At 36.4% G+C, this 24,414-nt stretch overlaps 1 protein-coding gene across 4 annotated transcripts in view; it reads right to left on the reverse strand.

Annotated features, from left to right (window-relative positions):
- Positions 1 to 24,209, reverse strand: part of ical1 (islet cell autoantigen 1-like) — a 35,533-nt gene extending 11,324 nt beyond the window's left edge. For 2 of the 4 annotated variants that reach the window (XM_041261633.1, XM_041261632.1), the window contains exons 1-12: positions 24,155 to 24,209; positions 22,953 to 22,992; positions 22,821 to 22,863; positions 20,838 to 21,006; positions 17,657 to 17,729; positions 14,634 to 14,757; positions 13,255 to 13,453; positions 8,035 to 8,160; positions 6,702 to 6,800; positions 3,687 to 3,772; positions 822 to 871; positions 617 to 679 (exon numbers count right to left, since the gene is read on the reverse strand). In XM_041261633.1, the coding sequence (XP_041117567.1) occupies positions 617 to 679; positions 822 to 871; positions 3,687 to 3,772; positions 6,702 to 6,800; positions 8,035 to 8,160; positions 13,255 to 13,453; positions 14,634 to 14,757; positions 17,657 to 17,729; positions 20,838 to 21,006; positions 22,821 to 22,837 (1,006 nt within the window). In that variant the 5' untranslated portion in view covers positions 22,838 to 22,863; positions 22,953 to 22,992; positions 24,155 to 24,209. Of the gene's footprint in view, positions 1 to 616; positions 680 to 821; positions 872 to 3,686; positions 3,773 to 6,701; positions 6,801 to 8,034; positions 8,161 to 13,254; positions 13,454 to 14,633; positions 14,758 to 17,656; positions 17,730 to 20,837; positions 21,007 to 22,820; positions 22,864 to 22,952; positions 22,993 to 24,154 lie in introns of those variants that run through there. The other 2 variants (XM_041261634.1, XM_041261635.1) reach the window with 2 other exon arrangements.
- Positions 24,210 to 24,414: the final 205 nt, after the last annotated feature.

The following is a 24,414-nucleotide window of genomic DNA, read 5'->3' on the forward strand; positions in this document are numbered from 1 at the left end:
ACCTGACATGTTTCTTTAAAAACCTTTCAAAATCTTTGGTCAAATGTAAAACTAGCTTATAGCTCCTTACAAAGTGCAGATAGGGTAATGGTTACTATGGAGCACATACAGGAAACCATATGTGCTTGATCCAAAAATCACCTTGCCTGTGACCTTTGACCTCTCCTTAAGGTTAATGTAAAATTAACAGTAATTGAGTAATTGTTATAACTCCTTACAGTGTGTAGATGAGGTCATGGTTACTATGGTGTTTAAAGTTATAAAGCACGGTGAGATAATGAACTAATGCAGTATTTTGAATTGAAACTGCTCCATAAAAATGATCTGTTGCTGACACTTGTGCTGCGATGCTACAGCTTGCCAGAATTTCCAACTGGTACTGAGTTTGGAAGCCATAAAACTGCCTGGCAATAACAGTTATTATTGTATAGCTTCAACACTTCTGTGAAATTAAATACACATACACGTAAGCGAGTACTCTATTTAAAGCAAGCAAGATTATGTCCGCTATAAATTCTGGCTTTTGTTGCATTGCTGATTTGGCATTTTTCTATACACAACCTAAAAGGCCATGCATTTTTTTTGCATACAGATATTGTGGTTGTCAGTCACTTACCATTGTCAAGGCTTGGGAATAAGGAACTGTCGCTGTCTTTGCTTTGGGTGTCGGCACTTTGAGCTACAGCACACATAGAAGGACAAATAAGATAAAATGACACACAAGCAAAGCAATATTAAAACGGTCATAAAGTGGTCTATATTTTTGCTGAAATTCTCTAGTCCAAATACATAAAGGCAAAACTTGGTGCTTTTCCTCTTACCTTCATTGGTTCCAGATTTCATGGGATTTTCTTCATCCAGTGAAATCAATCTGCAAATGTAAATGTCAACATAAAGGTTATTTCAAGTTAATTAGCTTATTTTCATGCCCTGGTCCCAGGGATGAAGTTGGCAGTAAGGCAACAACCAGCAAAAGAAGAGTTTAAAGTTGTTAAAGAAGCCTTCATGACAGCCTGCCAGTGACAGTTTCTCTTTCTAAACTATCATTTTCAAAACTGATTTATCCAATAACACTATTAAACAGGTTAACTGCTGGTAAAAGACCAACCAGCATAGTATGAACTGGATTTAACTGCAGGAAAAAGCTCAATGGAAATATTCGGCCAACTGTCCCACACCGTAACACTTGCATAGTATGATCATCTGATCTGTTCTAGAAAACAGGAAATGTAGGAGTGGAATACAAAACACCAAAGAAACATTACTCCGGTTGAGAGATGCCTTTAAAGTGTCCCTACAGTACATTCATTTAGTTACTATGGGTTTTCATACAGTCTCAGACCTAGATTTATTTTAACATAATAAGTGTACATGATGTGCCAATAATGAAGTGCAGTGGTGGGGTCTCCTACCCCAATCTTACTTGAGAGCGATGGTATCTTACAGATATGGCCAAAAGCTAACTATGATATTCAGCTAAAATTTTAGGACAGAGACAATAAAAATAATTTAACAATAAATATATATATATATATATATATATATATATATATATATATATATATATATATATATTATACACACACCACACACACACACACATTTTTTTATTTATTTTTTCATCATGGAAATCAAAGAAACTACAAAAATTAAAACTCTACCGGAAACCATAATAGCAGTACAGTACTTCATGTTAGATTTCGAAAATGTCACATTTTAAAATTAAATGGAAAACTACAGTATGTAATTCAACATGTTAACGTGACATTAGTCAGCAGGTTTCATTCAACTATTGATGCAAAATGTGTTAATTCTCTAGGAGGATGGGTGATGCAAAAATTTTGGCCATAGCTGCATACTTATAGAAGATACCCCAGCTAATTTTGTACAAAGAACATCATCGTGCTAAACAGCTTTACAGGCCATTCATAATGGATATCTGATGCAGAGTATATTATGGTTGAAAATCTGTTTTTGGAAGTCCTCTGAATAACTCTGAAATACAACATGCAAGATGTCTCTTAGTTGTGTTGTCCATCAAACATCGGGCGCACAGAAATAACTTTTTATGAAACACTGATCTAAAAATGGTGGAGAATGCAAATATCATCACCCATTACTTTATTAATCCAATTATTTATACCTTCAGCTAATATTTATTCAAAGTGAAAAAAAAAAAGTTTAAAGTGCATTAAAATAGAATCCAGGCAGTTTAGTTTGTTTATAAGAAATCTTTTTAAAAAAAAAAATGTTAACAATTAAAAAAGATCCCTAGAGGTTGTCTGGTTAAGCGTACCACAGCAGACAACGGCCCCTCCCGAATCATTTATGGACAGCCCTTTAGCTAATGGTATAAGCTACTTACATTTGATTAAATAGCGCTCTTAAATAAACATCATCTTTGATGAACACAGAACTGGAAAGACATAAAAGCAAAGGGAAGGGATGAAGAGAGTCAGGCTACTGAATGTATAAAAAGCAGCCATGTGAGAGAAATGGGACAACGAACAATGAAGTCTCCTTTAATGAAGAGCACAGTCCATCACAATTAAAAAAAAATAAAAAATGAACATATACGGTTAAAATTCTAAAATGTTATCAGATTCTCATACATGCAGTTTTACGGTTTTACCATGCTAAAGCATCTATGCTTGGGGTCTAACGAATATTTTAAATAAATCTAGAAATTGGGAGTTTTGTGGAAAAAAAAAGAAAAAAAAAAAAGCTTCTTGGTTTGTAAACATGAATTCAAATGTGTATATCATCACTGTGCAATCTGAATTGCTCTGAAATGTTCATTTCTACTGGACACCACCCATAACGGAACTTCAAAAGGAGAGAGCTGTGTACCAAGCAGTAAGACTAAACTTAAAATATACTGTCTCTATAGAGCAAAAACTTAAAAAGTCACGTTAGGCAAGTGGTAAACGATCACTGTGGCAGGGTAGAACAAAGCCCTGCACATAATTAGGGGGCAGGCCAAAGCCCTGCTTGTAAATAAACCATTGTGTTGTGTTTATTTAGCATGGGTGAATCTATTGTAAATACTGTATTGTTTTGGTTTTAGAATGGGCGATTCAAAGGTGGTGGTTTGATGTTATCATTGTACTGTTTAAGTGTGGTCTGGCAGAGATGCTGTTAGCAGCTCGTCTCTGCTGGACAGCTCGTGAGAACGCGTGGTCGGCAGTCAGCGATTATTGACAAAGCGACTGTCGACCACGGAGATATAAAAACCCAGTGCAGAATGTGACTTATTTTGCTCTGCAAGCAGTGTTTTTGTATAAACATTTTATTTATTATTTTTTTGAATGAAAACAGCGCACCAACACTTTCACCTGCAAGCACCTGTCTGTTTGTCAGCTTTCTGATCTGGGTACGTCATCACGACTCAGCTATCCTGTCACAGTCACCAGCATATACTGTATAGCTAGCAATTTATAAAACCATGCAAATAAAGTCACAACCCTAACAACGTGCAGGAAAGGTTGTTTTTTTCTTGTACGATACCCACGATCGAACTTGAAATGCTTTATGAGATATTGGCAGGTGCAGCAGTGGTGGTGGCGGGGATTGCAAACACATACAATTTCAGGTTTCAACAGAAATTTCTGTCATTAACATGCAAGTAGCTAACTTTCACAGCCATTCTTAAAATAGTAAGATTTTTGAGTGCTTTAGTTACTTACTTATCTAGGTCATTAGCTATTGACTCCTCGGTCGTCTTCTCATCTTTTTGTTCTTCTGTTAACTGGTCCATTGGATCTTGTAAATCCTGTTATTAGGAGAGGGGGAAAAAAAGGTGTCTGGTGTCAACTTTTTTTTTTTTTTTTTTTTTTTTTTTTTAAAGTCACCGATACTATTTTCAAAAACCAAGCAATACCTAAATTAACACCAACTATATAACAGGCACCAGGTAATATAGCATTGGCTTGCAGAGTAAACATGGATCTTCATAGCTTCAATCTAAAGTTGCTTTTAGTCAGGGTTTGTTAAGGAGAGGCAGCAGTATTGTGATAGTGTAGTGTTGTACAGGGCATTTAGAAAGATCTATTTATTTATTTAATATGACAATTTATATTTATATTCAGTGTCATATAATCTCATTATCACTCAAGAAATTATTTGCCAAAAAATAGTTATGCAGTAGACTTGCACTAAAATGGTTTTATACTTATATTTCATGCACAAATTAGTAAAGCATACAAAGACAGCTGTAAACGTTTCACACAGCATGCATTTCATTACGAATGCACAGTTAATATTGGTCAATTGGGATTACCAGGGTTTAGATTAACAAGTTTCTCTGCACCATAATGACCTATGTTTTAAAATGTCTCTACTGTTAATAATGCATTACTGTGGCATTGGATGGCCCCTGATAACTCAGACAACAGGATAAGTGCACTCTGATCAGACCAGAGGTGCACAAACTGACAGCTAGCACTAAGAAAATAACTTCATGTGGTTTACTGTGCCATCGCAGCAGGTTCCACACACACACAAACTCACAGCATTCATTAAAATTTCAGACGCTGGATATCTGACTTAATAAATCTTGCTTTGCAATGGATGCACCAAGCATGCTCGCTGAAAGCAGGAGGCTCCTACCCCAGGCACTACATACATCAAAGGGCTTGCTTGGCAGCATCAGACATATTTTATTAGGTGGATAATAGATTTAGAAGGCTAGTTTCAGCACATGTACTATAACACTTAATTTGTCATTTCTCTGCCATTGGTCATATCACATTTAAAGCATGGCCATGGCTCAATGTTAACTCAAGCCACTTCGGTTCAACCCACAGTCCAACGATCATTAACCCTTTTAGTCCTGGTGGGACCTCAAGGTCCTGCCTTATCTAAGCGCCGTTTAGAATTCTTAAAGTACTGTTCTCATGTATACGCAATAAAAGTTCCCATTTTAATTATATTACTTCATTTCACATTCTTCAGCTCGACAAAAATAATTCAGGGCTGAAAGGGTTAAAGTAACATTTGAGTGTGCCAGATAAATGGTTGTTCAAATTGAGAAAAAACCTTTGTGTGAGATCCCAACACTCAAGCATTGAATATGGGACAAAAAAAAAAACAACAAAAAACTATCTGGCACTCAATGGAGCCCAGTTTTGTAAGACACTGCATTATTTTCACGCAGATACCTGCCATTTTTGTCTACAAACAATGGGGGTAAGTTAACATTGCAGAAAGAGAGTTTATACCAACGTTGTGCTTCAAAACAGCATAGATTAAAACATGATGGCCACATCAACCCTGATAGAGACATGATGCTACACGCTAAAAGTCAGAAGAATAGCTTGAGTTTTACTTCAGACAGCCACAAAAACTAAACCGCTTTCCAGCGTATTTAATGCAGACATTTAGCAAGCCCAGAAAAATGCCTCCAACAGTGTGCTACAACCCAGAAACACTAAGAAGAAGAAAAAGGTCATTTATCCAATTTGCAGCATGTCTAATTATGGTTTATTTACAGAATGTCTAAATAAAGTTTGGGCTGCTTAGCAACCAACACTACATTGACAGCTTTCCACAGAGGGCAATTCTCAGCCAGCACTGCTGATTCACAATGACTTAAATTCTGTATGTTCACACCAGGAAACTGTCAGTCATGAAAATGTTTTCTTTAAAATGCACACATTCTAGAAGTATATCGGCTATTACAGAGAATAATAAAAGTTGCTATTTCTGAAAATTGCATTTATGGTTTTTGGGTTACAATAAGTGACTATACTGTGCTTATCGGTTACTTTTCACAGCAAGCTGAATAATATTTTAGCTCTCTCCTGTGAACATCTTTCAATTTTATTTGATTTCCTGCAAACTAACCCATGGTGACAATGGCAAAATAAACAATATTATCAGAAATTAAAGCAGGGTTTCAAAAAGACAATTACACACACACACACACATTACATATATGTATTTTTTTTTAAATCTATTTAATTTATTTTAGTAGGACTGTAAAGTGGAAGTGTAAAGTGGAAGCTTCCCTCCCCCTTCCAATACAAAGATCTAGAGCAGTAAGGCTTAAGTCATATCAATCATGTTACAGGTATTCTATACAAGCAAACCCAATTACATGCCAATTGAGCCCTTGCCAATAGTCTTTCATTCACTCTTAATGCAAGAGAAAGTAGGCCTACTACGATGTTACAAAAACTAGTTTTAAATGCAATATACTGCATCATACAATAGTTTAGAGGAATACATTAATATGTCATTAAGACCCTATTTGCACAAAAAAACAATTGTGTAATCAGTTAAAAAAAATCAAAAGATGAAGCACTTTTGGTGCAATTGTAAAACAAACAAGCTATATAGTGAAAGCAACTTTCCCCCGAAACAATCAGAACCCATACCCTGGAGAAACAAGTTTGGAGTAAGTGTTTGATTAACTTTTTTCTACAGTATTAACCCTTAGGCTACAATTTCCTAATTTTAAAATACAAATGATTGTGAAAATGCTATATTTATCAGGTCCACGTGAGAAGGCGAGACATTCATTGCAACACAGAAATGAAACTTTTCATCTGAGGAAAATAAAAGTTCTGCTTTTAGTGTTCAAAATAGACATCGACCCATGTGCATGCAACCTTCAGATCAAACTGTTTGAATTTTGTCCTTTACCCACAAGAGATTAGACCAGCCGCAGCCAAGACAAATGATGTAGTTATTTTTTTTACCTTCAGAGTAGTGAACTCATACGGTATGTAACCTTTAAATGCTTCTTGGATTTCTGACATCATCTGGGCAGTTTTCTCCCAAAAGTGCAGCTGTGCGGTCTGTGAGGGGGAGGAGGAGTGCAAGAAAGACAACACGTATTTAATATGTACCAGTACATTCTATCTGGAAGATCTGCAGACATGCAGCTTCCTTTACGCACTCTGCCCCCTTAGCCATGCTGCTGTCAGCAATGAAAACCACATCATAGGTTGACTAGGAGTGATCATCAGGTTATGCAATAAAACAAGCACAAAGTCTCCAGACCCTTACATTAAGTAAAATGGAATCTGATATAGTGGACATTATACTGCAGGTTTGTTTTGCAGATTGTGGTGAAAGTATGTTAATATCCTGAAACTAGGGACATACTAAACTATGTACTATTACTGACATACCTTTTTTGTTTCAGGCTTTTGTTCAGTATACTAGACACTCTAGTTGGTTATAAAAAATATTTTCATATGATTTAGTTTGAGTATTTCGCGGTTCTGGTTTCACAGTATGCAACATAGGGATAAAATACATCTTTCTGCACAAGATTCCACATTGGAGAAAATCTCCCTCAGCAGACAAGTTTCAAACTTTTCTATAAAACTTCCAGATGGTTGACACATTTTTCAAAGCTAGCTGCATAGTATTCCAAAGTGCTTGAAAAAAATTATATAAAACCTGTAATATATATGGTTTTTATATATATATATAATATATATATATATATAATATATTTAATATATATATATATAATATATAAAAAATTTTCAATAAAAACTAGTGTGATCACACTTAGAATTTGGTCACTGAATATAATTTTTGTTTGGTTTAATTTGTAGTCAGATATAGTTTAAAAAAAAAAAAAAAAAAGCAGATGATATGGAACATATTTAAACTTGGTGCTCAATGATTAGTAGACGTTCCTGAATTTTCCAGTTGTCTGTTGCCTAAAAGCTTTAAATAAATGGAAGAGATCACTGAAGCACCAAGAATTTTAATCAGTTTACTGTTTTGGTGGACAAAATCTATTTAACAATTCTGCTGTTGTGTGGGTACCAGGTATCTCTTTGTGACAGACATTTAACCTAATGACAGTAATATACTTCTATTCAACAAGTCCTTTTACAAATCAGATTAGGACAGGGCTTTTAAAGTCTCGCAAAAGCAGATGGTTTTATTTGATCCTGTTTGTTTCAAGGCAGAGTTTGCGCATGTGACTTTACGGCCAAGAGGACAAAGCTTGCAATTTACTGAGCCGCAAACAAAAATAACTGAAGAAATGAAAACCACCATGTTAATTACCTGGTAGGTGCCAAGGGAATGTGAAAGCATGTTGCAGCGACTTGCTCCCAAAACGTCCACTTTCTGGCACACGTCGTTCTTCAGTTTATCAAACTGTGTCTTGGTGTTTCTCACCTGTGCTTGGACCTGTATGGAAAAACAGACCAAAGTCAAAGGTGCTTCTTAGCAACACCTTCTTGTCTTATTTGCTTATTTGGTTGCAGTAAGCCTTTAAACCAAAAAAGCTTGAAGGGACGTGAGATTTATTTAAATATATCCAAATGCTGTCAGATCTAAATACTGCTGCTGTTTAGATAACTGTTGTATAGCAAGGTTACTAAAATCTAACAGTATCTGCGAGTGTCTTTAGTAAAAATTAAAAAAATAAATAAATAGTCCATGTTATTAAATAAAAACTATAAAATCAGCTTCATTTACATTTTTTACAGAACCTTATAGGTTAACCCATCTCTCAGACAACCTTTAGAAATTGTAATGAAGCACCCCCTAAAAAAAAATCAATGCATTCAATACCACCTGATGTACCAAAGCATAAAACAGAAATTGTTAAACTGGTCTCATGCTGTATGAAGACTACAGTATACATCTGTGGAAGGTGGAATAGGTAGTAGTGTATTAGAATGTATTCCATTACTCTACCTTCCTATGCAGTACTGACATTTAAAAGTGCAGGAAGGGTAGAAATGTCTGAAGGCAGAAGACCAGGATTACAAAAATAGACATAGTAAGCATTCATGAGGCAAATCTTATCTTCAGGATCCTCTCCCCTAATTCGGAGGGCATTTTCTCTAGCAGAGGAGTTATCAGAATTATTGGACCGGACAAGTGTACAGCATGGCAGAGGGTACAGGATGGAGCAGGTGGCATTTCAGACAGCACTGTTCAGTACAAAATACATTACAGACATGTATGAATACACAGAACCAAGGGCTAGGACCTAAGAGATGGACACACCTTTCACTGGAGTCCCAGCTGCAATCAACTATAAAACTTCAAATCGTAGGCTCTCAGTTAAAAACATTTAATAAAAGTTGTGTATTTTTAAATATATATATATATATATTTTTTTTTAAATCTATTTAATTTATTTTAGTAGGACTGTAAAGTGGAAGTGTAAAGTGTAAGCTTCCAGTAAGGTTTAACAGGAAAATAATTCTGTCTAAGGTTTATGTGACTTCATAAACTGAGACCGTTAGGTCATGTAGTTTATAAACTGTTACAGAATCCCGAGATGGAATTATTTTCCTTTAACTCACTGAAGCCCATCTATTATTTTTTTATAATACATTACTGATATTATATAGACACTGAACTGCAAAAATGAACCTATTGTTAAGGAAAAGTTATTTCAATGGGGTATGCTTTTTATTTTCTGTCGTTGTCAGAGTTGAAGATTATTTGTCTCGTTCGCTTGGTTGGTTGCTGCCGTTGGTGGAGGATGATTGTAATCTTCACAGAGATAGATTTGTTAGGAGTGCCTAAAAAACACAAATTGTGGGTGTTGTCAAGTGATTTAAAACAAGATATTTAGTTTGAAAGTGGTCGGGGTGCACAGGAGTCATATGGGTCAAACGTCCAGTATAATCTTCTAGACAAATATTCCATTGTGATGTCACTACTGCAGTATACAGTGCCTATAGAAAGTCTACACCCTTTTCAAAATTTTCACCTTTTGTTGCCTTATTGCCTGGAATTAAAATGCATAAATTTTTTTTTTTTTTTTTTTTTTTTTTTTTTATTTAACTACACATCATACACCACAACTTCCAAGTGAACAAAATATTCTAGAAATTTGTAGAGAATTAAAAATAAAAACTGAAATAGCTTGGTTGGATAAATGTCCACCCCCCTTGTAATAGAAATCTTAAATTAGCTCAGGTGTAACCAATCACCTTCAAAATCACACAATTTAAGTGGCCTCGACCTGTGTTAAATTGTAGCGATTCACATGATTTCAGGATCAATTCAGCAGTTCCTGTAGGTTCCCTCTGCTGGGTATTGCATTTAAAAGCAAAGACTCAACCACGAGCACCAAGGCGCTTTCAAAAGAACTCCGGGACAAAGTTGTTGAAAGGCACTGATCAGAACAGTCAGAACATTGCAAAAAAAAAACAAACACTCAGGAGATTCTGTAGCCATGTGGCAAAAAGTTTTGTGGTCTGATGAAACTAAAATGGAACTTTTTGGCCTAAATGCAAAGCGTTAGGTTTGGTGCAAACCCAACACAGCGCATCACCCAAAGAACACCATCCCTACTGTGAAGAGTATTGGTGGCAGCATCACGTTATGGGGATGTTTCTCATCGGCAGGGACTTGGGCACTTGTCAGGACAGAAGGGAAAATAAATGGAGGAAAATAGAGAAGTCCTTGAGGAAAACCTGCTGCCCTCTGCAAGAAAGCTGAAACTGGGACGGAAGTTCACCTTTCAGCATGACAATGACCCAAAGCACACAGACAAAGCTATGCTGGAGTGGCTAAGGAACAAAAAGGTAAATGTCCTTGAGTGGCCCAGTCAGCACCCCCGACCTAAATCCAATCGAAAATTTGTGGCATGACTTGAAGATTGCTGTCCATCAATGCCCCCCAAGGAACTTGACAAAGCTTGAACAGTTTTGTGAAGAAGAATGGTGAAATACTGCCAAATCTAGGTGTGCAAAGTTGGTAGAAACCTATCCCAGCAGACTCACAGCTGTAATTGCTGCCAAAGGTGCTTCCACCAAGTATTAACTCAGGGGGGTGGAGACTTATCCAAATATGATCTTTTAGTTTTGTATTTTTAACATAACTTTTTTCCCCTTAACAGTGTGGTGTATGGTGTGTATGTAAGTGGAAAAAATCCTCATTTAAATGCATGAAACTCTGAGGCACTGACACAACAAAACATGAAAAAAGTTCAAGGGGGTTTAGTCTTTCTATATGCATAATATACACACACATACATTCTATATATATATATAAATAAAAAACAAGGTTTATATATAAAAATAAAAAAACAGCCAAAGCACAAAACAGTGCCTGAAGCTAACCTCAGCAATACCCTGCACTCATGTTTAGCAATCTGCAGCAGCCTTGTACATATTTCCCACCTAAAGGGAATTCCAAGGGAATATCTGCGAACGAGAGTGCAGTCCTGCTTTGGAGCAGCAGGAACAAAGCTCAGTCAAAACATGAAACAGACGGAGCGTGAGTGGAATAAAGATCCCACAGGGCAATGAGTTCCCCCTGTGTTTTCATATGGTGCACCACACTGCCATTCTGAGAATAGGAAAGGGAGAGAGAGTCTTGCACAACCGGATGAAGTAAAACCGGATTTTACAGGCTGTTCGTTCTACTGCACAAGGTTTAATACAAATTACATCCTGTGTTTTTATTGTTTTCTTTGTTAAATTAGTGAAATAAATATATACTGTAAAACACTAGAGATGTACACAAATATATATATATAAAATATGTACAGCACTTCGAAAAATATGGTTTCAGACACGGCACTGGAATCTATAAAAGACGGTTTCTGAGATCTGAGATGTCTGACCTGAAGCAAATAGTCTTTGAATTAAAGAATTGTGGAACTATATTAGGTCAAGGCATTCTCAAGTGATTTCTGATATAGGTGTATAAAAATCACAACAGGCAGGATTTGGGATGCTCAGTTTTGCTGGTTTCATTACCACACAAATGAGAATAAAGTTTTTTTTAAAGCACTAACTGAATTTCCTCCCCACTACTAGCACACATGATGAAATTAAATGATTGCAGAGGGAAGAGGAAATGTATACATTTTTATAAAGCTGTCTACTTAAGTTTGTGGAATCTGACCACTGCAAACCGTACCATTGGAGGGAGGGATTTTGCTTTTGAATGGCCTGAGTAACTTCAAACACCTCTGACTATTAACACATAGAAAAAGTAAGTATATAGGGTTAAATGTCTACCAACAGTCACATTAAGTCATTCGGAGGTTAAAGATACATTTTGTGGAACAGACCAAAGAATGAACATAAAGGACAGTTCAAGTGCATAGAGTATACTTAGTGAATTGGTAACTATTTCATTGTGTTTTGTAAGAACCTAGGGGACGTGTCATATTTTCCAGCTGAAGAGGATTACCATGTTGAAGGAGAATTCAGCACACAGAAGGGCTGAAACAGCAGCTATTTAAACAGATTAACACATTTGTTGACATGCAAAAAACATGAAGCACCCCTCTCCTATTCCATACTGCGCTTTTGAGAGATTGCACCAATGTGACAAAGTACAAAAGAAACACTAAATAACTTTAGCATGTCAACACGAAACAGTATTTTTTTTGCACAGACAGTTCGAAATACCAAATGGCATTTTTTTTTTTTACTAGTCAGAAACAGCCCATATGCTAGGCATTTTGTTTTTCACAGCACCACCTAGTGGGGTAATTGTAGAACCCTCCCCATCCATGAGTGACATCATCAGGCCCTGGGACCCTGGTTATGATGATATGAAATTCTTCTGGATCCCAAACCTCTAATTAATACTATTGCTCAATGTGGCTCCACAGTGTTGTACCAACCTTTCTGCATTTTCCCTTAGGGCTAAAACACTCCAGCATGTTGTGCAATAAAGTACGGCATCAAACTGCTAATAACTGACTTAGAAAGATAAATACTGATTAGTATACATTTCTTACCGGTCAGTTTCTCTCAGCTTGACCCCTTTCTTGGTTAGGAAGGGAGCTTTTTTAAAATCAGTTTATTAGTTTACTGTTACCAAGAAACAAAACACTGCAATCTCTTACAAAGTCTGAATTAGTGGCCGGTGGTCATAACTGAAATTTAAAAATCAGGCCTTTATCAATCTACCAGGGCCAAAGGCAAAAGTAATTAATTAAAAACAAACAAATCAGAAAAATGTTTTTGTTTTCCTCTGTTCACTACGTTAAATTTTTTTTTAAAAAAAGCACATTATACGGACTGCAAAACTGAAAAGGTCAAACATTATCAAGGCAACTTTAGTTTAATGCTATTCAAATAAATGCTAAATACTGGAACTGAGAAGATGCAAAAATGGAAAACCTCATTTTACCTATACCTACTATACCTTTACTGATAGCTTTTTTCAATCCCAAAGTCTCAATGTTGAGGTTGGCTAACACAGGAACTCATTTAACAACGGTCCTAAGTGAGAATCAAACCCAAATCTTAAACCCTACACTTTCTCAGCGGACAATAGCACAGAAGTGCTTACCTTCCTGAATTTCTCCAGCTGTTTATAAGTGTCTGGATCCAGTTCCTGAGAGGCATCCTTCATCCAGAGCAAGGCGCCCCTGTATTCCGTGCGGGCCTTTTCCATGCGCTCCACAGTGATCAGGCTGTCAGCGATGGCGCGTCGCCGGAACGTCTCCACTTCCTGTTCCATCCGGTGCAGCGAAGTGCACAGCGCTATCCTGTCACAACGCAAGCAGGACATGCTTATTCAGGCAAGGAGCCTTTAAAACAGGCAGGCTAGCTTTATCTTTATTTTTCTTTGTGTGCTCTCAGTACCACCTCAAGAAAAAAGTTCCATTGAAAGGATCGATAGAGACACACACATTTTTTATTTTATATTATATAAACAGGGTCACTCCTGCTTTAAAAAAAAAAAAGAAAAAAAAGAAGTTAGGTTCTTTGTTTCCAATGGAGCTGCTGCCCTTGCCACATCATTGCTGTGCTTTGAGGCTCGGCAGCATCTATCTCCCATCTGACCCTGAGCAGCAGTGCCAAAACGTGGAATTTGTATGTAAAAAGGCAACAAGTGTGCTTTCCGCTTTGCTTGGAGATAATGTGCTTGGTAAAACGTCATCTTACAGCGTTTAATTATACAAATTATATTTGCCCTCAACACTAATATACCAATCTGGACTACAGAATAATGCTTTGAACTCAAGCACACATGTATTTTGTAAGGTGGTGTATGAAGCAATGTCTATCCGAATCCTCCGATTACGAACCAAAGACCTTTTGTAAGAAAGACATGACGTTTACATATTTTTTGTACAGTGACAACATTTGTGTTGCACAATGCTATAGATAAACTACTGCAGGTCTAACATGGTCTAACTGCAATGATCATTGGAATGTGTTTCTATTGCTAGTCCTAATATGGTATTTGAAAATGGATTCTCATACTTTGGTTAGTACTCCTTTAAAGGCACTGTTTATGATGTATTTTGCAGCTGAACACAAATGTACTGTATTTATTTACAGTATGAATCACTGGGGGGCTAATTTAAGCCTGACTGAAGTCTTTTTTCCAGCCCTATCATTAAACTAATGGATACAACAACAATGGTGTTTTAATGCTTGAGTGGCTACAGAAGAAAAAGAAGCTTAAAAGAAAACTTGTTGGAACATGTAAAGTCATCTAAAACAATACAAGCCTAGCTAGACAAAGCACCGTTATTATTATTAAATTAATTATCCTTGAAAGGAGTAGTCTAAAGCACCATTTTATAATGTTTAAAAATTAAAATAAGCTTTTACTTAGAACAGAAAATTCCATTAAGTTGAATTAATTATGCTTTGTCCAAAACAGTGCACTGATGTACAATTTTAAAAGATTACATTATTACGAGTAAAAAGCTGTACCTTTGCTTTGCTGATGCACACAATGCCTTGCTGGTGGCATCCATAATGTTGGCTGCCTTGGTTTTGTCCCGCTCTGCCTGAAACCTGAGAAACAACCCCAGCTCGTTCTCCTCCTGGGATAAACCTGCAAAAGAAATGAGCAAAATCATTACCTATACTTAGCATTCTGCATTTTCGTTTATCTTAACATTCTAATACGGATTAAATAAAAAAAGGTAGAAATTAGTTTAATTGAATTAAAAAATAGGGGAAAAAAAATCTCACAGTATACACACTTTACATTGTGGAATAGGACGTGTAGCAGTTCAGGTTTCTGATTAAGTTTAATGTCCTCATTAGCTGATACTTTGCAAACGTTTGAGCAAGCAGCACATCAGCGCAAAACAAGGCAGGTTTATTCACCTTTAAATTATAAAAAGAAAGAAAAAACTGACAGAACTGGACAGTCCAAAGCATCGGGAGATGCGTTAAAAACCACCTTGAACACAATGCATCCCGGCATAAGTTTATCAACTAAAGCATCATCACTTTCTGTCAAATATTAAGAGTAAGATTGTCGGTGATAGGCAGTCATTTAGCTCATGTGGGAGGAGTAACACAAGCAGTGCAAGGGTTGAAGAGCTTAGACAGCAGCGCTTTACTGGGCAAACAAACTCTGGTGATCTCAGTTTTGTCTACTGCCAAGACTTCTGTGGCCACTCACTGTGTACGAGGTTTCCTTGACAACAGTAGAGAAGCTGGAAGTGTTAAATCAGTTCATACGTCAGGAAATGGTTAGGAGTTCCATGCTGCCTCAGCAGAGTGGGACTGTACTGTAAAGGGATACTGCAGCTGCCAGTGAGAGCTCTAACCGAGGAGTTTAAGTGCACCAGGCTTTGATTGGAAATGACATTGGCAGAGTCATGGGACAAATGTCTGAGGGAGGCAGCACCCGTGTTGAAAACGGTTTACTTTGTGTCAAGACCAGGCACTGCGATGTTTGGCCTTAGCATTGGAAGACAGGCACAGAATGAACAACATGTTGCCACCAAGAAGAATAACATTCCTCCGTCCAGGGAGCAACCGCCAAGAAAAGGTATTAAAACTAAAACTCGACTAGGATAAGTGGAAGCTGCTAGAGACTGGAAAATGCTGGCAGAAAAAAGATTCTGGTGGGGATTTCATGCACAGCAGAAAGAAAGCAATGTTGATGTAAAGGATGGTAAGTAAGCTGGGCTTAGGTGAGTAGGGGTCAGAGGGATATGATGCATCTGAGAACATCTGTGGTGGCGGCAGAGAGAGAGGTGGAGCGTTTTACTCACAATGAATGATGTTTTGCTGTCGACAGACCTGACGAAAGACAACATGTGTGGAGACGTCGTGGCGAGCGTTATACTGACTGCTGCGATGTTCAAGCCAACCAGTGGGGGCGTGGAAGTGGGATCATGTGGGAGGAATCTCCTTTAACACCTTTAGCCTTTGATGCAGATTGAGGGCAACCTTACTGCTCACGATACATTGACGATGTCCTTGAGGCAACAGTTTTCTCGTTCCTACAAGCCAATGCAAGTGTCGATTTTCCAGCAGTACAATGCAAGACTGCAGTGCTAGGATTCCAACTGCACGACTTCAAGAAAACAATGTCACGGTCTTGCTGTGGTCAGCTTTTTCTCCTCACCTGAGTCCATTAGACTATCTGTGGGTCCAAATCACCAGTGCCATCCACATGAAACCACCACCAGCCAACCTTCACTATCTGAATGCATCTGCACAGGATGAGTGGTGGAACATCCCACATCAGTCTATCCAGAGGCTTGTGTTAATGTTCAGGGAGGTCATACCCGATACTAACGTTGTAATGTTTTCATTTTGACAGTTGATCTGTATTTTTTGTTTGACTGTTTGATTAAATCCATTTGACCAGAGTGTTGCGTTTCTTTTATGAATCTATCTATCTATCGATATAAAAAGTCAAAGTTTTAGTGAAATTTGTAAATTACTGATCAATATAACTAACAATAATAATAATAATAATAATAACTAGAACTGCCAGACAGTTTTACGGCTTCCAAGCCCCAGTACCAGTACCAAACACTTAAGCAATTACTGGAAGAAGCGAGTTTAGTTAAAAAAAAAAAAAATGCATCAAACAGCCATTTTGGTTTCGGATCAACACCATTTTTTTTAAAACCATTTAATCGAAGAGCTTAGTTCAATTCAGAATTTTTTTTCTTTCAAAAAAAAAAAAAAAAAAGGACAGGAAGTACGGTGTTGGAGCTAGGTCAAAATATGTAATTATTTATTCGAATTAAAACGATAAATGCATTTTTTTTTTTTTTATAAACGTGAAATTTAATGTTAAGGATTAACACTTTCCAATAAAATCACACAGAGCTTGAACACAATTGACCAACCTTCATAAAACTCTATGAGAAGTATTTCTTTCTCCCGAGTCTAGGTAACTGGCTTTCATGTCCATTTCAACTATTGTTTTCACATTGGCAGGCAGAATCACGTGACACACCCCAGTGCTCTGATTGGATATTGCCTGGAACCTGTTGCCTGTAGTTGGATTGCTGTCCACTTAAGCAATCGCGTTGCCAGAACGTTGACACTACGTTGTCAGGGCTGTTACATGAGGCAATCCTCACGGGATTTGGTCGCAGGCGATAAAAGTTGCTAGTAAATTGACTCGTGTAACAAGGGTTTAAAATCAACATTAGGAAAGACTTACACTTTAAGCCAAGTAATAACATAAGCACAGCTGGTGCAACCCAGCCCTGACCTCTAAACATACTTGCTGTATCCTAGGGTACAGTGCAGGGCTGAATTCTGAATAAACCGGAAATGCAGAACGCCAAGCTTATACTGCACCTGGTCTAAACCATCTCATTTTGCCATTATACAGTTTTCCCCACAAAAATGTAACTGATAACATCAGCTAGCATGTGCAATAAGAAACATATAGTTGCATTACCCTATGTGTTAGCCTCATTATAAGGACTGATGATGCACATGTGAAGCAAAAAAATACAAATACTCACAGTTTATTCTCTGCTGGTACTTCTCAATAACCCTCAGAAGTTCTGTGCAAGTAGTCTGAACAGATCCAAAAAACTAAAATAAAAAAAAAAATACAATTTCAAAAATTAAAATACAGTATTTCTTAAAAAAAAAAAACTTAATAATGAAGGTGTAAAGTGAAGTCTTATAACAATCACACTGCATCACCTTTGTCTTTATAAAACTAACTCCGACACCAGGCCAAGAATACAAGGTGATATAATATGTACTGCTTTGGCAGCATGGTATGATATTGCTATTGGACAATGTTTTAGGTGTTGTATGCATAACAATGTCTGCCTTGTGTGCAATATATATCTCAGGTGGTATTAAATTACACTTGACTTTCTAGGTTGGGAGTACACTTGAAAAAAACTCCCAATAACCTTATTATTATTACTGTGAATGTACAGCACACTACAGGTATGTTGTTGCTTTTCTAGTCAAGCAGCCATTCGTTTCCTCAATCATTAGACAGTGTAAACTGAGCATTACAGTCCGATTTTGTTTCTGTTTGTGCCTTTAATTAAAAAAATGATGGTGGACTTTATCTTGTAAAAAAAATTATATATGATCTTGAATTAATCCTGATATGCTCTTGTACACCACTGTAGTTTAATACTGTATGTGTAAATTAATGTAAAGCAAGACATGAATACTACTATGAAATGTAATCAGAAAACAGCAATACATTCAAAAGGCTTAAATGTTTCTTCTTTTAAAAGGCAGATTTACAGCCTCAGTTACAAAACTAAAAAACTAAGTCCCTAAAGAAACCCTTGGGGATCATTACTAGTAGTTAGGCAACATTAAAAAAAATAATGAAAAAAAAATAAAAAAAAGTGGGGACAACTGAAAGACCAAAATGTTTTTTTTTTTTTTTGTTTGTTTGTTTGTTTTTTGCTGATCAGCTGGTCAGAAAACTACTGCCATTAAAAGTATTCTGTTCATTAGTATAACATTTTAAAACAGTTGCGTTTGCACTTCTTATGTTGCAGCTAGCAAAATTGTTATCTAGGGCAAGACACTTAGGCTGTGTACCTAACAGCAACACAACTATTATTACTTAAAACTGAGCTCTAGGAAGGAAATGGGTGAAGTAGATGCAGATATTCCTAGTACACTGAAATGTTATCCAGCCTATCTAATGGAACAGAAAGACCTCGAGACGGTTTGAGAGTTCTGGATTTCTTTTAAACAGCTGCTGTTTGTTATGTCGTCCCGAGGCACTGTTTGAAGTTTGTTAAATGTTTTTGCAACAAGCCATAATTCTTGGCCTTTAAATCGATTTTCCGTCACTTCCTGGAATCATTCCATTATTTGTCTGGTGGAATTATCTACGATTAATCACCATGTGCTACAGAAACTAGCCTTAAAAAGGTACACACTTCTCCTTGGTAGAACAAAAACACAAACTGCATTTCTATTTCTAACCTATAAGGAAAACATACCACTACAGCAGACACAGTTTATTTTTAAAAAAATGGTTAAAGCAGAACAAAATCCCATGTGTGTCCAGTATTTATTTTATTTATATTTGGAGCAATATGCATGGCAATATAAAGCTGTGCTGCTTTACTGGTTGTTATGGATGACATTTCAAATGCAACTCCCATATAAACTAAATCCTAATTTAATTTAGACCTTTGCCCTTCTGTTTCTCAACTAGTCATGTGGTAACCTTCTTAAAAGGCTTTTAGGTTAACACAGTAAATTGACCAGAAGTGTAGTTTTGTCAGTTTTCCACACAAACCGAAGATTAGCTACATATTTAGTTAAACAGCTATAACTCACTTATGCTTGATACACCAGGTCAAGTTTTAAATAGGCTATATTCCATAATGCAGTACAACTTGGAACTTTTACAGGTAGTCTGACTGGATTAAAAAATATCCTTAAAACGTGGTCCAAATCACAGAGCTCCCCCATGTGGACAAAGCTTGTACACAAAGCAATGTCACCCCATTCTCCTGTTCTAACCTTGATCTGTACTGCCTTGTGCAGTCTACATTTCAGTTCAGTGTACTCTGCTGGATTCTGTGCACCACAGGATACACCCTCCTTAGTGCACTCTCTGTCATGTATCTTTGTTTGAACACAAACTATGATTTGGATCCCACAATATACATTCCATTTAGCATCCATGCAAAGTCTCTAGCACCTGCTTCTCAGTTATCGACTCATCAGGCCTGATCGACTAATGTCATGGCTGCTTCTCGTCCATGTGGGGACAGCAGAGTGATAAGCTGAAATTTTTTATATATTTTTTCACATGATAAAAGTGCAATACATTTCAAATTCTATTTTTAAGCAATCAGTACACATGGTCATATTAAAGACAATAAAAAATATGCTTATTTAGTTTACATTAAGTTTAATTGTACATATCTCCGGGGATACACCGCATGTGAAAGACCAGCCGGCAAACCAGTCTGGTGTGAAAAATGCCATGTGCGGCTGCGCATTGTAACTGCTTCAGAAACTTCCACTTACAATAACATTGTAAAATTATATTGATGCACTCTGCATTAAATTGAAAGTGCTGATGATGTAAATAATAAAAACAAAAAAACATATCTAAGTAAAGAAGTAAAAATAAAATAAAGAAACTTGTAAAAACAGCAAGATTTTGACTTCGATGGGTTTGTAGAAGGTCTAAAAGCAAAAACAAATGTAATGTTTATTTTAGATTTCTTATTTAAAGATCTTTTTTTTTAAATATATGAAATTTACAGAATTTGAGCTGGGGTGCATTTTAGGGCAATGTGCACAGGAGGATACAATTAATAACTTGTAAAAATTAATGTTTAAAAAAGGGAAATATGTTCATTTGTGATCTGAATGTACAATAAATACAATTAAAATATATTTCCTTAAGCATAATGCCGGTGACCTTTTTAAACAGTTTTCTTCCACAATGTGATCCATTGTTGTTGTTTTTTGTATAGAAAAAAATTATAATTACTGTTGCTGCCTTTTTTAGTTGAATTGTATACAGCGAGGTCCTGCAGCAACAGACAATGCAGTATACGGATGAGAATTCTTGCTGCTGCTTTTACACTGCCTGGAGCATCCCTTCATGATATCAACACATTCAAATCAAAGTAGTAGTTTGTACCATTACCAACTCTGCAATATAAATAAATTTAGTAAAATGCTAACCTCCAGTTTTGCATCTAGGTCTGCATCTGATGCCACCACATATTCATCTTCTTTCTTCCCTGTTGCTTTGATGAGAACCTGCTTAGTTTTCCAGAACTTCTTCTGCATGCGAGCCATTACAGAGCTGTCCTCCCCGAGAACATGCCGGTTGTACGTGTCACCGGAATACCTTGAGAAAATGTATTACAAATTAGAAGCAGCAAACATCACGTGGATCCTATGTTTAATACATTGTATTTACAGTCAGCACTCACATATCCGACCCTATAAAATTTTGACTACACTGGTGGAAACGTGTGTGACGCATATCTGATTATTTCATTTTGGCCCGTTTAACCCTTGACTTTTTCAGGGAACACAAAAATATAACAATATCAAAAACGCATAAACGAAAAGACTGTTTTAAAATAAGTAGGCATCCGTTTAGATGTACTGTATTGGTTTTGTTGGTACAGTACTATATTTTCAACAGAAGTACTTTAATTCTGAACGATATGATTACACTATGTAACACAATTTTTGTTCCTGGGTAGTAAGTGTTATTTCCTAATTGCTTATGCCTCAAAAGTATAGAAAATGGCTATTATTCCCCACAAACTTTGCTTTTGTGACCAGAACAGTGATATTTCAAAATATCACTATTTCCAATGGGAAAATGGGCAAATGTGTGTCTTTTCATTCACATAAAGTCAGAAAAAAACAACATATGAATCCAAATTAACATATATTTATACTAAAGTAATACAAAGATGACTACAAAAGATTTAGCAGTGAGTAGTTTTTCGAGATTTACAATTATACTGTATTTACAATCTCGAAAAACTACTCACTTCTAAATCTTTTGTAGTTTTGTTTTGGCTGCATTTTTGTCAGTATGTAATTGCAGTCTCACTATTTACCGCAAAAACAAAACCACAGTCAAATATAAAGCAAAATACAACAAAGATTTAATTGAAGATAAAGATAAAATATAAATAAATTTGCAACTGTCATGCATATTCGTGAACAGTCAAGACTGGGGTGTGTTTTAGTAGCGGGTAGATTTATTGTCTGTATCTATTAATTAATGGCAACTGCTTCAGACAAAAAAAAACGCGGACTGTGACGGATATTTCAATATATAACACTGAAGAGATGGGCTTTGTATCAGAAAACTGGTGACAAAAATCTAGTGTGACAGGTAAGTGCATTAATTTGTTGCACACACACACACACATATATATATATATATATATATATATATAAGAAGGATATATACCATATATATATATATATCTATATATAATGGGGATTGGTTTTATTCTTAATAGAAGGGCGGGAAAACACGACTGACATATCTCGGTAACGGATATCCGAGTGCTGACTGTACCACACTAAATAGAGCAGACACCAAAGTTTTGACAGAATCTTTGGTAAAGATTCAAACAAACTCCCTAAAACATTGAAAGCAAAAAGTTTGTAGACCTTGGTCTGAAGCATAACAAGCAAATAACTTTCATTCAGCAAAGATACACAATTGTAAATACATTTAACTATGGGAGGCAGGGATCAAACCAAGTGGTTGGGAATAAGAGATGAATCACCCAGGGGAACCAAGGAGATTCCTCATATTCTCCTCCTGCTTAGACCACTCCCTGCCCTGTAGTTGCAGCATTGAAGTAGAGGCGGACAGGGGCTTGATCACAGGCTGTAAAGAGCAGAAGCATCCCTATTGCTTTACATTTCTAAACTAGACAGCACTAAGTGACCCCAGGGCTGAGACAGTCACCAAGCCATGGGTTGTAGGGCAATGTTCACTCGCTTGAACAGCAACTTGCTGGACAACTTTGAATTTAGATTAAAGAACATGATTTTCTGGATTCCAATCTTTATTTTTTAGCCTTTTGACCACGTTGCTTCCACCATTTGGCTACTATAGTTAAGGCAAATTGATGAAAAATTGTAAATTTCTTCCACAAATGCAAGACACCAAAAGCAACTTACCCATATTGATTATCCATGTTCTATGAACTGCAGTTTTTCGATTCTGTGTAGGAAAAACAGTATTACTGTAATTGTTGAATGGCTAATAAGAAACCCTAAATCATAAAAAGGAATAATTGTACCACACATTACCTACAAAAGTAGCTTTATATCGTCACACATTACGTAGTTCCTAAAAATAAAGAAGAATTATATTGAGTGTAGCAAATCCAAACTGAATTCAACTATCAAATTACACCGGCTTTTTAATGTGCAGTCGTTTTCTATTTATTTGTATACAATTTCCATTATATGCAAAAAATGAATAAATATTTATTTCTGAAGAAAACAATGTTCAACAGCTCCATTACCATACTTCCAACTTTTGGCATTTCAGACTTGGTGGGGAAAATATCTAATTGTACATACAATAATATTGTTGTTTTACAAATCGTCGCATTTTATTATATTTGCTTCTTAAAAGTAATAAACATTTATATTAATTTTGTAAATACTTCACCAACAGCGATACACTTTTACCATATCTGGTAACAAAAAGTAAGTAACAATTACATCGCAGAAACACGTCGTTAAGTAAAAGATTAGTTACAGGTCCATTAATATCCATATTCTAATACTACTCCGAGAGAAGCGAGGAGGTTCGGAAAATATCATTGACCTCAAATAAATAGCGAAAATGGCCTGCCACTCGACAGGTATTGTTGCGAATAATTTTTAATGGATTCAATGATCGTATCGGATAGACGACTTATCAGAGGTGAACCAGCTCCCAGGAGTCAGGAAAATGATGTAACTTGCCAACCGTATAAGAGCCTAGCAACGCTGAAAAGGCTACAGGAAAAGTCGATGATTAAGGCCTCGGCTCAAAAACGAAAAATGACCCCCTTCCTCCCTTCCTCCTTCTCTCTCTCTCTCTCTCTAATTTTATTGCACAACGAACTTCGCGTCTTGCCGGCGTATATAAAAACTACCTGTTCCAAAGGCCCACAGTGTATTTAAATTATCATTTTGATTACAACCCACTGAAAAAAAACACGTTAAATAATTAACATAGAAATACAACTGTCTAACATTTAAGTTACCCAATTAAATAAAACCAATGTTTACATTGTACATAATTTTTTAAAGGAAAAATGTAGCTGTACAAAATGCAGGTGTTATTCAGAATGAAAACAATACCATACCAGCCAGTAACTAACCCAAATCTGACAGATTAACGTCAAGATTAATAAACTACATACACGCTATCTGTTGTATCGCTAATTACATGTTCACATTTAAGGCTGAAGCAAAATAATATTTAAAGATATGATCTGTGTAAACTGATACAACACCTGTCTGTTGTGTATCCTGTCCAGCCAGTGACAGGCTGTAGCAAATGATTCTTCCACACCACTAGCTGGAGCCCTGGCTCTGATATTCATCCAAACAGATGAATTGCTGTGAGCAGGGAAGAACGTTCAGAATTATCTTGTCCAGCAAGTATGACAAGTTATTTATTCTCCTCAGTCTCTGTATCGATTTAAATGGAAGATTGGATTTTAAGTATAAATTATAAACTGTAGGTTTTATATTGTATTAAACAGTGTTTGTG

This window comes from Polyodon spathula, chromosome 10, assembly GCF_017654505.1.
Source record: "Polyodon spathula isolate WHYD16114869_AA chromosome 10, ASM1765450v1, whole genome shotgun sequence".
Taxonomy (NCBI): domain Eukaryota; kingdom Metazoa; phylum Chordata; class Actinopteri; order Acipenseriformes; family Polyodontidae; genus Polyodon; species Polyodon spathula.